This window comes from Sarcophilus harrisii, chromosome 3 (assembly GCF_902635505.1).
Source record: "Sarcophilus harrisii chromosome 3, mSarHar1.11, whole genome shotgun sequence".
NCBI classification, from domain to species: Eukaryota; Metazoa; Chordata; class Mammalia; order Dasyuromorphia; family Dasyuridae; genus Sarcophilus; species Sarcophilus harrisii.
Window position 1 is genome coordinate 165,891,520 of NC_045428.1, and position 17,513 is coordinate 165,909,032.

Below are 17,513 nucleotides of genomic sequence, written 5' to 3' on the forward strand. Positions count from 1 at the left end.
TCTATTATAGACAACCATAGATATATGGACTAGCAGGCGACAGAATTATTCTATTTTGTATGTATTTAAGTTTACAATTTAATAAATACTGTTAGAAGATGATGGAGCAAAATACTTCTTTTGCATCAAACAAGAAATATTTTGCTACTGGCTAACTAAGTTGTTAAAAGCATTTAGGAGCCATCATCAAGTAATAGATGAGCACAGTGAACCAATTACTTACATATACATATATATATATATATATATACACACATACATGTATGTAAGTAAATATATACATATTTATATATGTATTTATATACATATATATGTAAGTATATATATATGTATACATATATATGTATATAAGTAATTGTTCACTGTGCCCATCTATTATATAATAGATATAATATATATTTGTATTATTATTGTCATTAAATTTTTAGAATTGCAAGAGATCATACTTGGAGATTCTCTATATGCATTTATCTGCTGGTGTTTGCTTCATATGCAGCTCTGACCCAAATAGCCTAATTTGTGTGTAACCTTCCTCCATAATTCTTTTTTCTTACTTAAATCCAGCAATGCATCTCACTTAGATGTACTCCTCCAGATTCAGAAATTAGCAATTCAAGGCAGTCCATTCTGGGCTTGCCTGTCACGTTCCCTTCTGATTGGGATTGGCTGCCAGTCAGCTGCTGGCATTACCCAATTGGCTTGAATGTGGAATCATCCAACAGAAGCAGACCTTTTCATTTGTACTCAGTGACTATAGCTTGTTCACTTAAGCTGAGCTGAAGAGCAGAGGGCATCATTATACAAGAATTAAAGTGTCTGATCCCTCTCACAGATGTGGCTGTTTCAAAAATGCATATTCTGTACCTTCTTTCGGACAGATGCTCATGAGTCTTCCAAAGCCTTGGGTATTTTTTCCCAAAGTAATTGTTACAGCTTCGTTGAGAGCAAATTTCTAACATGGAAGAACAAGGAAACCTCAGAGCCTAGGACTAATGTGATATTGGGATCATAAAACTTGTTTTGAAGGGGTTAAATAGCCAATGGGCAGAGAAAGAGATTGCCATATTTTTCCGGACTGTGGAGCACCAGTGTGTTTGGCTTCATGAGTGACAGTTTTACCAAGATCTTCAAAATGCGAGATGGTTGATACTGAGCTAAAAAAGGAAATGGATATTTGAGCTATACAAAAATCTGTTTGTCTGTGGATAAGGACTGTTCCTGAACTGACTCAATGAGGCTGCATGGGAACCCTCTGGAAATGCTGCAGTCTTTCCGTGGGCATATTTTTAATGGAGTTATACGTTGCAATGCAGAATGGTAAAAGGTTTATTATATAAGAGGTGTCATTTTACTTTGAGACTTTATTAGAGATGTATTGAAAAAGGTTTGTCTTCCTGCCTAACTATAATAATAATAATGTGTCCTGTCTTCTTGTTTTAGTTTACAGGACACTGGAATTGGGTTTATCCTTGTCATAGATCGGAGACAAGACAAATGGACTTCTGTGAAAGCCTCTGTCCTTCGAATAGCAGTAAGTTCTAAAAGATTCCTAAAGGTCCTGTATACTGTGTTGGCTTGTATTGAAAGTGCCAGTCATTTTTTTTTCTTGCAGGGCATTCTATTTTTTTGATACTTCTACTGCAGTAGTTTATTCTTCCACTTTAGCTCAGCAGATAAGGGCACAGAGCCATATACTCTGACAGGAACTTGCAACTTATACTCTGCAATACTGCTGAGGTGGTTAAGATGTACATGAGCTGTAGGCAGTTAGGCAATTATATAGTTGATGGACACTGTAGGAAAATAATTTTTTTCCCAAGCTACTTAGTGGCCCATTTTAACTCTTTATTTTCCCCATACCTGTGAGTCCATTGGTGTCAGTAATTTCCTAAGTATAAATGCCCTCCAAGAAATGCAGATCTGGAATGTACTTGTCAGTAACTTTAGGTCCTAGAGAGCTGTCCAGGGGGAACAGGAAGGGTAAATGATAGACAAGTAGTATGGGTCAGAGATAGAACTTAATTAACCAAGTCTTCCTACTTCCAAGAATAACTTTCTTTCCATTCTACCATGATTGCCTTAGGGATCTGTATAGCTGGAGAATAATTTGAATTCACCCAGGCAACAGGGTAAATTGAGAAAGATATGCAAATGCCTTTTAAAAATGATTATTTTCCTGACACTGCCAGAGTACCTTACCTGAACAGTAAGTGCACAATAAAGGAATGAATTTAGTTTCTGGCAGGGGACAACTAAGTAAACTCAGAGAGATGAGAATATACTTCCTTTTTAAAGGCAGAAAGAGATGGCCCAGCCTACCTTGGTAACTCATTCCCATGGTCAATTTGTGACAGCTACATAGTTAGACTTATTGAAACTTTATTCCTGATGCTGCCTAGTATAGTTTCTTGCACCTAGTGAACATTCAATTAATATTTGTGTGAACTAATGAATGATGAAGAACAATAGCAAGTCAGCTATTTGAATTGTTCTTTGCTGTTACTAAATAGATCTACAAAGATGAATAAAGTTAGCAGAAAATATAAAAACTTTAATTGAACAGGAATTTTCTTTTTTTTTTTTTTTTTTTTTTTTTAATAGCCTTTTATTTACAGGATATATACATGGGTAACTTTACAGCATTAACAATTGCCAACCCTCTTGTTCCAATTTTTCACCTCTTACCCCCCCCACCCCCTCCCCTAAATGGCAGGATGACCAGTAGATGTTAAATATATTAAAATATAACTTAGATACATAATAAGTATACATGACCAAAACATTATTTTGCTGTACAAAAAGAATCAGACTCTGAATTATTGTACAATTAGCTTGTGAAGGAAATCAAAAATGCAGGTGTGCATAAATATAGGGATTGGGAATTCAATGTAATGGTTTTTAGTCATCTCCCAGAGTTCTTTTTCTGGGTATAGCAATGAACAGGAATTTTCTACCTCTCCTTCAAATAAACTTGTCATCAGAGTAAGAGAGGACAAATTTGAGAGATTTAAATTTTGTTTCTTTTTCCTTTATCTACCAACCTATTGAAGGAGTGGCTCTTATAGCAAAAAGAATTATCAGGCTTGATCTTAAATAAGAATAATAATAATTATTTATATAGCATTTTTAAGTTTTATAAAGCTCTGTGTGTGTATTTATATGTATATACAGAGACACACATGTATGTACATATAAAATCTCATTTGAATAAACCAGCATAAACTGTAATCCATCCTAGACCGGAATGCTTTTAAGTTATCCTAAAAACTTATGCATACTAGGTAAAGTTCTTTTAATCTTTCAGTTTGTCTTGTTTTCTAGTATTTGGCTCCTGAATTTTTTTTGAGGGCTTCTTATTTTTTGAAAAGTATGACATAACCTATATTTGGTTGCTTATCATCTCAGGAAAGAAGGAGGGAGGGAAGAAAGGATAGAGAGAAATTGGACCTCAAAACTTTAAAAAAAAAAGATTAAAAATTATTTTAAGATGTAATTGAGGAAAAAGTAAACTATATAAAAAAAATAAAAATATGGTGCCTCTAATTTAAGAGACCTTGATGTAATGACACTCCTCTTGGTCAGCTTCTCCTTATGTATTTTGTCATTCAGCTTCCTTCAGCATTCTGATGTGGTTAGATGTTAATCTAACCTGTTCATCTTTACCTAGAATTTCCTCAGGTTTCTTTCTTCCCAAACTTGTCTCCCTAGAGCTTCTTCATCAAAGTCTTTGGAGATTATTCTTCAAAGTAGCATTACTTTCCTATTCCAATGCTACTTCCCAGTTTGGGAAGTAAACTTTTGTTTACAAAATATATCAGGCAGTGTTGAAAGGAGGTAATGTTCTTTATAATCAAATTTCATTTTTTTTTATTAAAAAAATTTTTAAATAGAAATGTAAGTATATTTTAAATTATTTTGAATATTTTAATTAATAAAATAATTTAACTTAAATATAATAAAAATTCTTTTATATATACAATATATATATATAAAGCATATGCCTACATATATGCATGTATTTATTTATATTTGCTACCACTATCCTCATTAGACAATACTAGTACTGAAGTGATATACAATACTAGTACTGAGGTAATATTTAAATACCTATTTTTAAGTTTTTTTCTGAATTCACTTTGTTAACAGGTTTCTTAGTATTAGGCCAGATGATAAATGAGAGAGAGAATAAGCTGGCAAAGTGAGAATAGGCATTGAAACTTCAAGTCAAGAATATCTGATTTTGATTGAATCAATAACACTAGCTATATGACACCGAGTAATTAGCCTCATCTATAAAACAGGGATTATAATGCCTTCCTAAATTGTTATTAGAATGAAATGAGATAACAAATATAAGACCTTGGCAACCTTAAAGTATTATATAAATGTTAGGTATAATAAGTTATGGGAGCTGCCAGGTGATGCAGTAGATAAAGTTGGGGCCTAAAGTCAAGAAGACTCGTCTTCCTGATTTCAAATCTGACCTCAGATACTTATTGGCAAGAAGACCCTGGACAAGTTATTTTATCCTATTTATTTCAATTTCTTCATTTATAAAATGAGATAGAGACGGAATGATAAACTACTTTAGTATCTTTGCCAAGAAAAACCCCAAATGGAGTCAGGAAAAATTAGACACAGCTGAACAACATAGTAAGCTATTATTGTTTCCCTCTGCTTCAATCCCTATCTCTATGCATTGAAGTCTTTTCCAACTTGAACCTCTTCTATAAAGCTTTCTACAAATCCCTCCCCATTGCACTCCCAAGTGAAACTGATCTCTTCCTCCTCAAATTTCTCCCATCTGTTTACCTGGAAAGCCATCTTCTTTGATTTGATCTCATTCTCTTTTGTATCCTAATTATATGTGTATAGATATCCCCTATTAAGTTCTTAAGAAGTGAAGGAACTATAAGATATCTATCTCAGTATCCCCAGGGTCTTGCCACAAAAGCTGGTCTGTAAAATGATAATTAAATTAATGTCCTAGGGTAAATGGCAAAAGTGTAAATGCAATCTAAATTGTTCTTGATAGTTTAGGTCTGTTTACAAGCTCTTTTAATTTCTACGTTTTTACTTTCTTTTAATTCTAGACCTTGTAGAATATGGGGTATATTGCATTATTCTTCAACAATATATAATTTCCTTAGTATGAGTATCCTCCCAACATATTATATAGCAGGGATTCTTAACATGTTTTTTTATTATGATCTCCTTTTACACTTTTATCTGTTATATATTCCTCATGTAAATGCTTAAAATAAAGGAAATAAATTTTATTGAAATCCAGTTATAAAACTATTTTTAAAATAATTTCATTGGTCCCGAGTTAAGAACCTTTTGATTAGTGTTTAAGTCCTTTGAGAAGGATGATAATAATAATGACGATGACGATGATGACAAACACTTGTATAGCATTTGCTATATGCCTGGCACTGTGCTAAACACTTTATCATTATTATTTAATTTGATGGTTATGACAACCCTAGAAGTTATATGGATGATGATATCATCCCCACTTTACAGATGAGGCAAATAGAGGTTAAATGACTTGCTCAGAATCACATAGCTAGTATGTATGAGATCAAATTTGAACCCGGATCTTCCCTACTTCAAGCTCAAGGTGTATTCTGTTGTGCCACTGAGCTGCATGTGCTTTCCTTGCCTTATATTTTAAGCTCAAGCTAAGGGCAGTGCTTTTCATATACTAAGTTTAAATACTTTTTATTTATTCATTCACTTAATGCAGGTAACAGCTTTTCCCTAATTTAATATAAATGAAGGATAGAAAAAATTATTATTTATTTTTAAATCTTTACTATGTTCCAGGTAGAGTGCTATGTGCATGAATACAAAAATATGAGACACTTTTCTTGTCCTCAAGAACCTTCTATCGTCACAAGGAAAGTCAATACATGTAGAAGAGTGATGGACAAGGTCTGAAAACTGATAGGAACAGTGAGAGGAACCACAGAGCAATTAAGTGACATCTTTTCAGGACATGTTTTATTTTTATTTTATTTTTAGATTTTATCATGGCTTTTTATTTTGTTAAGTATTTCCCAATTAAATGTACAAAAAAAAATTTTTAACATTCATTCTTTAAATTTTTGACTTAAAATTCTCTCTGTTCTTTGTACCTCTCTGTCACTCCTTGAGAAGGCAATTAATATAATATCAATTATACATGTGCAGTCATACAAACATGTTTCCATATCGGCCATTTACGCAAAACTTCATCCCCCTTTAAATAGAAAGAAAGTGGAAGTGGGAAAAATATGTTTCAATCTACACTCAGGATTCATCAGTTTTCTCTCTGGAGGTAGTACTATTTGTCATCATGGGACCTTTGGAATTGTCTTGGATCATTGTCTTGATCAGAGAAGCTAAATCTTTCACAGCTGATCATCCTTAAAACATAGCTTTTACCATGTACAATAGTCTCCTGGTGCTGCTCACTTTATCATTATTATTTAATTTGATGCATCATATAAATCGTATAAATCTTCCCAAGTTTTTCTGAAACCATTCTGCTTTGTGAATGGCTCATCTTTTTCATCAATAATAAAGTTGATTTGATGCCTGTTCCTAGAAAGTGGACATCAAGAAATGGGGGTCAACCAAAAAGGGCTCAGCATGGGACAGAGATAGAAAACAACTTGGTTGGCCTGGATCTAAATTAGATATGGAGAAAAATCATTTACTAGAAAAGCAGTGTTTCAGACTGGGAAACCTGAGATTGAGTTTGGAATGAAGAAGAATGGGATGAAGATAACCAGGGAGAAACTTTTAGTAAACTTTTTGAGATCTGCTCCATATTTTTAAAAATGATCGCTTTGTAGTTGTACTGATGCGTAGTCTCTCTGACAGGATATTCTACGGTGAGAAGGCAGCTGAGTCATGGTGATATAGTTTTAAAAGGGAAACACAACCAGGAAAGAATTGTTTTTTTCCCTTAAAATAAATTTTATTAAACATTTCTATCTAGATTTTAAGCTTATTCAAGTTAGTGGCTCTACCTTTTCTACTCACTTGATAGCAGATTTATCCATGAATTAAATGTGCATGGTGATAAAGAAACCTAGATAAAAGTGCAGGACTCCTTATTGGTGAGTCAATAATACAGCTGTATCATCATTGTGGATAGTAATCACCTATCCAAAGGAAATTGGGCATAGCAAAAGGTTAATAAATGCTATGGTCATGTAGAAAATTGTAATTTGGAATAGAAATTGAAAAGTAAAACAAATGAAAACCCCAAGAGACAGAATTTCTGGGTAATTACTAATCAATTTATTAATTATGGATAGCAAATAATCAATAAATTAATTGAAGTGGGTGTTTCTCAGAAACCAGACCCAAATGTTGGTCACTTTAATGTTTAAGTACATTTGGAAATTGGATTATCTCCAATGGGTGGAAATCAACTCTAATTGGTTAAGAATAAAAAAATGAACATTATTATGAGAAGTGGGCTTATGATAATGAAAGACTGATGGAGGGTGGGGGAATGGACAAGATAGATCTTGTCACTCTTGGAGAAAGAGACCCAACTCGACTCAGATCACTCTTGCCTGGGGCAGTGTACATCACCCCAGTCCTACCTGAGTAAAATACTGGAGTTCTAATAATAATTCTACCTAAATAAAATGGTCTGGGTGAGGTGAGTTCTTTGGGTAGAATTAGACGTGTCCTTGAGAGACTGGACTTTAACGGGAAGTAAGTAAAAAAAAATCATTGGATCCAATATAGAAAATTATTTATAATAAGAAAATAATCATTTTTCTAACTAGGTGTGTCAAAGGGAGGATGGGAAAAGAGGTTATATTCAACAGATATTCAACAGAGAATCTTTGAAAAACTCAATTTTTCTATAGTCACAAAGTAAGCAGGTCTGGCCTTGTTGGATTTCTAAAAGGATATTCACTGAATTTCTTCCTTAGAAATACACTCCCCAAACCGAAAAGTCAGTTTGCCATATAGTGATGAAAAAAATTGATGATAAATATACTTAAGTTTATCAATAAAAATTTTTGGCAACTTCAATGAAATTCAACATATTATGTGCTCTAATTTTAGAGCTATTTTTGGCACTATGGATTGAATTGATAACACAAGCTTCTATTGGGGGATACTTGGTATATTTGATTTTAGGGGTTCTTAGGAATTTGACATCAAATTAACCAATAAGAGGCTCTGAGAACAAGAATTTAGAGTTACTAAAATCAGTAGTGTCCTTCATTCATTTTTCCTGGTCATGTTATCTAAAGTTTGTTGCTGTCTCACCTATTTGTACCTGTACATTGAAGTCATGGGGTTGAAGTATAAATGTTGATTTAATTTGGAGACCTTATCAAGATCTTCATAGGATTTCCTTTTTGTCTTTCCAAATAAATTTTTATATAAAATTTAGGAAACATAAATGAAGTTCTTACCTTTGGTGAAGCAAGACTTTAGGAATTCTGACTTCAGGTCCATTAGTTGATTATATATAGAAATATAATATAGACTATTATATATCATATAATATAGAATATAATAGAATACAATTATAGAAATTACTTGCTGCTGGATATATATTGTTTATTTTTCCATCTTAGGAATGATTATGGAAAGTTTGGCTGAATTTGGTTTATGGATTTAGAGCTAGAAGGGATCTTAAAATCATCTCCAGGGATTTTTAAACTATGGTCCATAAACTTTTTATAAAAATAATTTTTTGGATAACTATTTCAATATAATTGGCATCTTTTAAACCTCTCTATATTTTATGCATATAAAAATACTATTCTGATGACAAGTTCAAAGGATTCACCAGTCAAAAAAGCCATGACACAAAAAGGGCTAAGAACCCCCAATCTAGTTCACTCTCATTTTATAGATGATGAAATTGATACTTTCAAAGTCATACAGATAATAAGTGTTATTTGAATCCAGATCCTTTGACTTGAAATCTATTGAAATGAGCAATGTTTCTTAAACCATAGTGGGATTTTTAAGAAATATTTTGTGAAAGTTTCTCAAAAACTCTCAAAGAAGCTTGGTGGACTTTATGGATTACTATACAAGAGAAGTTCTATCTTAGATAGTGGTATGAAATTGTTCTTTTTTAAAATGTATATTCCATATGTGAATTTTGTCTCAATTCAGTTCTTTTCTCTTTTATCTGTAGATTATATTCTTATTAACAAATTGCATTTAGCACATTTAAAAAATGCCTTCTTTCTTAAAGGCACAGTTTTATGATAAAAATATAGTTAAAAGGGAAAGGGGATAATAATATACTTTCAAGGAACATGACATTCTCACCTCCACCCTACCCCCACCAAATTTGTGTCTGTCAATGAAGGCCTACATCATAATTTCAGACTTAGCAGAAACTCTACTAGAATCCCTACTCAAAAGCAAATAATATAAATAGGATTTCTATAGATAGAATGTGTTATATTGATCTTACTAATACCTAGAGAAAGCAAAACCTAAGAAAAAAAAACTGAAATGCTATTACATTTTCAAACCCACTGCCTTATTTTTATTTATCAATAGAAATCTAACTAAATATTTTTTTGGCTTCAGCAGTCAAATTTAGTAAGTAATCATAAAGTCGCTACTGAGGGGGTGGGAATATGCTAGAAGATGAGTGAGCTCACCAGAAATGCAGCCAAAGCAGAAATTATTCTTGGTAACTGGATGCTAAACACAATTGTTATATTCTATAAAAGGAATGCTAGTGTTGTCAGCACTCTAAATATTTGTACCCTGGGCTAAATCTTCATTACCCTAACTTAGTTATATATCTGTGGTTTTGTTTCTGTTTTTGTTTTTTTTAACTTTTTGAAAAAGTTTGTGTTAAACACTTACTATTTCCCAGGCATTGTGTTACACTCTGGGTAAACAAAAATAAAAGGCATAGCATTCCCTGCTTTAAGGAATATTGTGTGTGTGTGTGTGTGTGTGTGTGTGTGTGTGTGTGTGTGTTTAAATAGCTTGTATTGATTTATTTATTTTTATATTTCCCCTGCTTCCCTCCTTCCCCCTGCTCCCAGAGAGTCATCTCTTATAATAATTTTTTGAAAAGTATGGGGATAGGGTGAAATCTCAGCAAAACTAATCAACATATTGATAAAATGTGTTCCACATCTGTATAATACCACCTACCCATCACTAACACCTTTTTAGATCTCTTCTCATATATCTCTTCTTTGGGACCAAGATTATTCTTTACACTTTTACAACCTTCACTTTTTTTTTATTTTAGTGGTTCTTTCTATTTAATTTATTGTAGCCACTGTGTACATTAATTACCTTGCTCTGTTTACTTCACATCACATCAGTTGTGTTTCCATACTTGTTTTTTCATTATATTTATTGTTTCTTTTAGTATAGTAACAATATTACATGATATTAGTGTACCACAATTTGTCTAGCATTCTGTAATTTATGGGTAACTATTTTGTTTCTAGTTTCTTGCTGTTACAAAAAGTGCTATACAAATATTTTCATATTTATGGAGCTTTTCTTATTATAAATGACTTATTTTCTTATTATAAATTACAAATCGAAAAATATATGCCTGCTACTTGAATTTCTATGCCAAAGGATATGTACATCTTAATCATTTTATTTGCATGATTCTAAATTGCTTTCCAGAGTAAATAGCAATTCATACCTCTACTAACACTATTAATATGCCTTTCTTTCCACAACCCCACACTGACTTCTCTTCTTTGACATTCTGTGTCACTTTAATGAGTGTGAGATAAGTCCTCAGAGTCATTTTGTTTTATATTTCTTTTATTTTTAGTGATTTAGAATATTTTACTGGATTTTTCACTGTTTTCCAAACTCATTTCAACCTTTTCCACCTCTTTGCCTTTACTCATGGCATATCTACACTTTTGAAATTCTATCTGCCGTCTTCCATGCAAGAGTAAAGAGTGGATTTTTCTTCCCCCCCAAACCACCCTTTATCACTCTTTTTGTACTTCTCTTATATTCTCACACATATTTGTTCCCTACCATCTTCTCTTCCATATTATAAACTCACTGAGAAAAAGGAATGTCATTTATTTTTGTTTCCCCAGATCAGTTGAATTTTCTAAATTAAAAAAAAAATGCAAAATCCTGAATTAGAAAATGTTTATAATGTTGCCATCCACTGGTTTATCAAAAGATATTCACAGAAAATAAAGTTGTTGATTTAATAATCCAGCTTTTTATTTTTTCTTGACATTATCTAAAATAATCTAAAATAAGCTGTTTGGAACATTGAACATGGAGCAGTGATGTCATCTCAACTTAGGACGAGAATAATAATAATGATTTAGCACAGCCTTTTCTCAGGAAGTTTGCTTTTTGAAACATGGCATCAATGCAGCCATTTAAGGTGTAATCTAGTATGCCAATACTTTTATCTGTGGGCAGACATGATTCTGTGTCACCTCACAAAATACGTCATTAACAATTCCTTTCCCTAAATAAATAGTGTTAGTTTTACAAATAAAGGTGTAAGTTTGCTCTTGATTCATTAAAAATGACCCAGAAATATCTTGTGTTCAAACATAAAACATGACTTTTGTGTTATGCACTGTGTACTTGGATCAAAATATCAAAACAGACAAAGCAGGCAAGAGTTTTCTCTTTACTGTTAATATTTTCTTTTCACTTGTTTGTTTTTATATTTTTTTCCACTAAAAACTTTCACTTGAGAGCTAGGTTTTAAATTAGTGAATGCAATCAGTCCAGGGATAAACCAGTGAATGTAGTCAGTCCAAAGATACTCATTAACTTGTATTTTTGGAGGATAGCATTGTATGCATATTGGCTCCCAAAGTAAACCATTTCATTTTTAACATGTTTTTTAATGTTAACTCTAAAATTTTAAGATTGTTCTACCATGCATCTTTTATCTACATTTGTTTATAGAATATATATGCTATATATATAGTACTGTATTAATATCTGATTGAGGTGAAAGTATGAATTGTGTTTTTATACTTTGTGCTAGTATTTAAGATTTGTTTTCAGAAATAATTTACAAGTTGTCATCAATAACTGAATGTGATAAGGTCTAGAGTTTGGAGTTCCCATTCAGTCCGGGAGTTAAATGATAAGGTTCGGGGTTCAAGGAACCAAATGAAGAGGTTTGGCTCCCTTAAATCCCCTTTAGGATTGCACAGGGTAGGGAGTTGTGGGAACCCCTTTCTGGTGGTGCAGAGATCCTTCATAAAGGAATTTACGAACCTCAAAAGCTAGACTGATTAAAAAGAAGTTTATTATATGCATTGGGAAGTCAGCCTTTGCTATGCTTGAATAGAAAGGCAGAATTCCTTAATGGCAAGGTCCCGATAGGGAAGTAAAGTCTTGTTAGGGAAATAGATGAGAATAAAGTTCCCTAATGCTGAAAGAGAATATTCCAGTGAGCAGAGTTTGCTGCTATGCTGGGAAGAAAGAGTTTCCTTGGCATGGCATATTAGGTCCTCTGCAAAGATTGAGCCCCAAGTTGCCCTTTTTATAAGGAAATCTGAGACAGAAGTTTCAATTGAATGAGATTCCCTCAATGCTGTCACTGCCCCCAAGCCTAGATGAGACCACTTATTGGGAGTGGTTTTGAGCCAACAATAGGAGTAGAAAATATTGAATGCTTCAGCTAGTCCCTCCAAGATAAACCACTTTATCTGGGTTCCTTGTGGCCAGTCTCCCAAAGGAGGATTAAAGGAGAATTTCTCTTTGAAGGAGTTTTCAGAGAGTTTCCGGGTCCCTTCATCAAATGAAGGAATAATATGGAACAATCTACTCAGTCTTTAGCTCAGATTTCTATGTAATATGAGACTACAGTAACTTTTCACTATTCTTTTTGAGCATAGCCAAATCAAGCCCCTAAAACTTTCAGAATAAAGATTGATCCCTGACAGTGAATTAAACTGTTCATATCAACTATTGGCCATATCAACTATTGTAAAAAACTATATCTTGATAAGTTGGGGTGGAGGGTAGTTGGTGGTAATTGCCCCCAAGTTACCATTTAATAGGAGCTCCAATCAAATCATTTCATTAAAAAAGTATTTATTGAGAAAGTTATATTCACAGTATTGCTTTAAGTCACTCTAAAAGATGTTGAAAACCATATGAGCAATGGTTCTTGCACTCAGTGCCTTTATAATCTACTTGAGAAAATAAGGTGCTTCATGAATATTTGAATAACAATACAAAGCAGAATAGTAAATACTGGATAAATACTAGCAGGAAAACGAATTCTATAGGATTTTAGAGGAGGAAGAGATGATTGTCAATTGGAAAATTTAAGGAGGATTCAATTGGAGCCTTTCTGGGAAGAGTAAGGACTTGGTAGAAGTACAGAAGGACCAAAGGTATGAAGGCTTGAATGAATAAAATATGTAAATAGGTCAAATTGGAGAGAAGATAGTTGAAGCTACTGGTTAAAATGAGAAATGTGGCTATTAGCTGTGAATTTTTTTTTCATTTTCTCTATTTCCTTTGATACAGATAAGAGAGTTGTCTGAGTAATGGAATCTTATTTTTTTGGTTGTTGTTGCCTTTGATGTTTTTTGACCATGTGTCTAGGATTGTACATTTCCATAAATGCATGGAAGGAAATATGTTTGAAGCAAAACAAAATGAAGGACATTTTAATTTGTGACCTAAGATATGGGGAGGAAGTTGGTAAGCCTTTTTTTTTTCTTTTGGTGAAATATTTTTATTTCTCTGTGCTTCTTGGCTCCAAAAGCACTTTCCTGCTTTAATTAGCAGAATTTCACACATAGGCTGCCCTAATGCATAGGAACCCATTGGGGAAACCTCAGATACTAATACCATGAGGTCATCTACCAACCAGGTTGTTGTCTTTTCTATTGCTTGTAGATTGAGACTGAACCTTATAGATGGGCTTTTCTATAGTAATTAAAGTTGCAATCAAATTATTCAGCTAGTTGATTTCACTCATAATTGTAATGCTGTTCCTTAATTCTCTTGAAGAAATTGGGGAAGTGGGGTATTTTTCTTTGCCTGTCAGCTTTCAAGGAAGTGATCATTTCTTTAAGAAGAAGTTCTTCATCCAACTCTGCTTTTGGCTACATCAAACATGCAAATACCTTGGGGATTGGGCTTGTTCAGTGAGGCAGCAGAAGAAGCAAAAGAGCAAGATAATGAGCTGAAATGGATTTCAGGTTTTCCCTGTTCTCTCTGTAGAAAATCAGTTTGTTGGCTTTTATGTGCCCAAGTGGAGCCAGAAGGCATTCAGTCACAGTAAAACAATGACATTTTTGCACTCCAAGAGACATAGAATTTTCATTCTCACCATTACCACCCCCCCACTCTTACAAATCCTCCCCCCCCCCCAATCCTAGCCTATCTTTGCATGATTGGAAATGTTCTGCTGAACGACATTCATGTGAAAAAGATGAGAATTTTTTTTAATGGGGCTGTGAGCTTAACAGCTTTACCCCTCAAAAAAAAAAGTCAGTATTTGGCTCATTAATAGAAATTTAGGATCTATAATGAAGGAGGAGATAGTCTTCTGAACTCTGAAACAGACAGTTCAGAGTACTGTGTCCAATTTTAGGTGCTGTGTTTTAACAGGGACATCAGTATACTAGAATTATGTCCAGAGTGACTAGGATCCTAGGATAGGATAAAATAGGCCTAAAGTAAAACTTTAGGCCACATGAAGATCAGCTTGATGGAACCATGGTTATTTAGGCTCACAAAACAAAGGCATAAAAAAGATGGGATAATTGTTTTCAAATATTTGAAGAATTGCTTAAAAGTATCAAACTTGTTTTTCTTAAACTAATAGGTATAAAGTTATATTACTCTCTGGGAAGTATATTTCAGTTCAGTATAAGAGAGAATTTCCAGAGGTGTCTTAAAAAATAGAAGGGAGGCATTTAGGAGGACAATGAATTTTCCATCCCTGGGGAGACTTCAGAGTGAAGGCTGTATGACCACTTGGTATGGTAAAGGAAGATGTAGCAGTTGATATAGATGCTTTCTGAAATCCCTTTTAATTAATTCTAAAAATTTACAAATCTACTCTTCTCTTTTGTTACTAAGAGAACTTATATATCTCTCTCTAGTGGTAATTTTGTATTTCAAAGTTGTATCCCTACAATTCAAAAAAGAGCTTTTCAGTCCATTTAATTTTCTAATAGACAACTGTCACATTTGGAGTTGATATAAATATAGATACTTCTAATAAAATCCATTAGTGAGTCTGTGTCTGCTACTACAATATTTTAATGGACAGTGATCAAGAAAAACTTTTCTTGAGTTTATTGAATTTTGCTTACTCTGCAGCCAGTATGATATACTTGAATCACAAAAGCACAAATATGACCACTCACTCCAAATTACCTATTGTATTGAGCCATGCAGAACTATTGTTTAAACATGTAAATATCTGTGGTTGTTTGGTCATTTCAAGGTGTCCAATTTTTCATGACCCCATTTGAATGAGGTTTTTTGTTGTTGTTTTTGGCAAAGATACAGAAGTGGTTTGCTTTTCTTTCTTCAGTTAATTTTATAGATGAGGAAATGGAAACAAACAAGGTTAAGTGACATAGCCAGGATCACATAACTGGTAAATGTCTGAAGTTAGATTTGAACTCAGAAAGATAAATCTTCCTGATTCCAAGCCCAGTGCTCTATCCACTGCACCTCCTAACTACCCCAAATGTAAACATCTTAGCCCATTAAAATTAGTTTGCTCAAAATAACATCTAAATCATCTAATAACAAGACTACTTAACAAAATTTTTCTTTATTCAACTGTACGTTCACCATCCAAAGCCTCTTTTGCTTAAACTGATGTTCCATTATTTATCAATGAGCAAATGTTTAATAAGCACCTAGTGTGAATCCATTGAGAAGCTAGATGTTGCAGTCAATAGAGTGCCAGGCCTGGAGTCAGAAATTCAGATTCATCTTCCTGAATTAAAAAAATAAAATTAGACTCTGGTCTAAGATATTTACTACTTGTGTGATCCTGAACAAGTCATTTACCTCTGTTTGCCTCAGTTTGCTCATCTGAGAAATGACTGGGAGAAGAAAAGAGCAAACTGCTTTGGCATTTCTGTCAAACAAACTCAAAATGGTGTCATGAATAATTGGACATGACTGAACAACAACATGCATCAAATGCTGTGTTAGGGATTATGGGGGAGGGGAACCAAGAAAGATACAAGGTAAGTGCTCAGAAAATACTTAATGATTTTTTCTGAATTGTTGTTTTTCTGTTATTGCTGGAGTTTTAAATGTGTCCTAAAACTGCAATAGCTTGTGTTGTTTACAAGCAATGTTTTCTCCTTACAGGCATCTTTCCCAGGGAACCTGCAACTTGTCCTGGTTTTACGCCCAACAGGATTTTTACAGCGGACTCTCTCAGACATAGCTTTCAAATTCAATAGAGATGAATTTAAAATGAAGGTACCTGTAAGTATTTCAATATTTGACTTTTTCCCCTGAAAATGGCTTGAGAGGAAAGGAATCTCTTCTTTCAACACCAATGGAAATTGCTTAAAGTATTAATTAACAATTATTATATAATTGTTTTGATAAAATTCTGGATACTTATTTTCCAAGGAGAATCCTAAGGATGAGATTAAAGAGATTTGGGAAAGTGTTTGGAACTTGAACTGGAAAAAAAAAGTGCTGCAAAGTAAATACTACACAAAATCTTTATAAATAAAAGCATCTGACACTGGGATTTTTGTGAATAATATGTTCTGTGTTTCTAGGATGAAAGCAGCCTTAGAGTTAAAATACCACAATATGTCTAGTATGATAAACCTCATGAAAGCAAAGACCTTTGCTTTAGGGTTCCTATACATTATCATTTGGCATAATTTGAGTGGTTAGAGTTCATATTAACCAAATGGACAGATATCATTTTAAGGTACAAAGTTCCAGGTTCTTTAGAGTCTTCTATACTTCTTAGGCCCTATTGAGCAGCAATATTTTCATTTTTATAATCCTCATAATGAATAAAAATCTTTTCTACCAGTAATTAGATTAAGCTCTATTTAATATTTGACAAATAAACCACATCAGGAACTATTTTTACATATGTACTTGTTCATGAGAAGGTTCATGGTTTCCTTTACAGAATGACACTATTATGTCATATTAATTGGTAGTCAAGAGACAAATCTCAAAAGTTATATTAACATTGAAATCACTGGCCTTTTATAACCTGCTGAGTCATCATTAAAATTTTTTTTCTTTCTGGCTCATGTACAGATGTTACTTGAGACCCTAGTGACCAACAATTCACTTCCAAAATTTCCAGAGTATCTACAACTCTAGAAGGTGACACACTAGAAAGAAAATGATTAATAAATGGGATTGCTTCATGCTCATACTTAATTGTTGATAATGAATATTTTTATTAAGTATATATCAGGTGCTAGTGTTGATACAGAAAACCTAAGATTGGAATACTAATTCATTGTTGATGAAACTGCAAACTGATCAAACACTTCTGGAGAGCAATATGG

General features: G+C 33.2%; 1 protein-coding gene across 13 annotated transcripts in view; it reads left to right on the forward strand.

Moving 5' to 3' along the window:
- Positions 1-17,513, forward strand: part of MCF2L (MCF.2 cell line derived transforming sequence like) — a 247,192-nt gene that overhangs the window by 182,783 nt on the left and 46,896 nt on the right. For 11 of the 13 annotated variants that reach the window (XM_031958738.1, XM_031958746.1, XM_031958747.1 and 8 more), the window contains exons 4-5: positions 1,441-1,531; positions 16,330-16,449. In XM_031958738.1, the coding sequence (XP_031814598.1) occupies positions 1,441-1,531; positions 16,330-16,449 (211 nt within the window). Of the gene's footprint in view, positions 1-742; positions 1,318-1,440; positions 1,532-16,329; positions 16,450-17,513 lie in introns of those variants that run through there. The other 2 variants (XM_031958745.1, XM_031958735.1) reach the window with 2 other exon arrangements.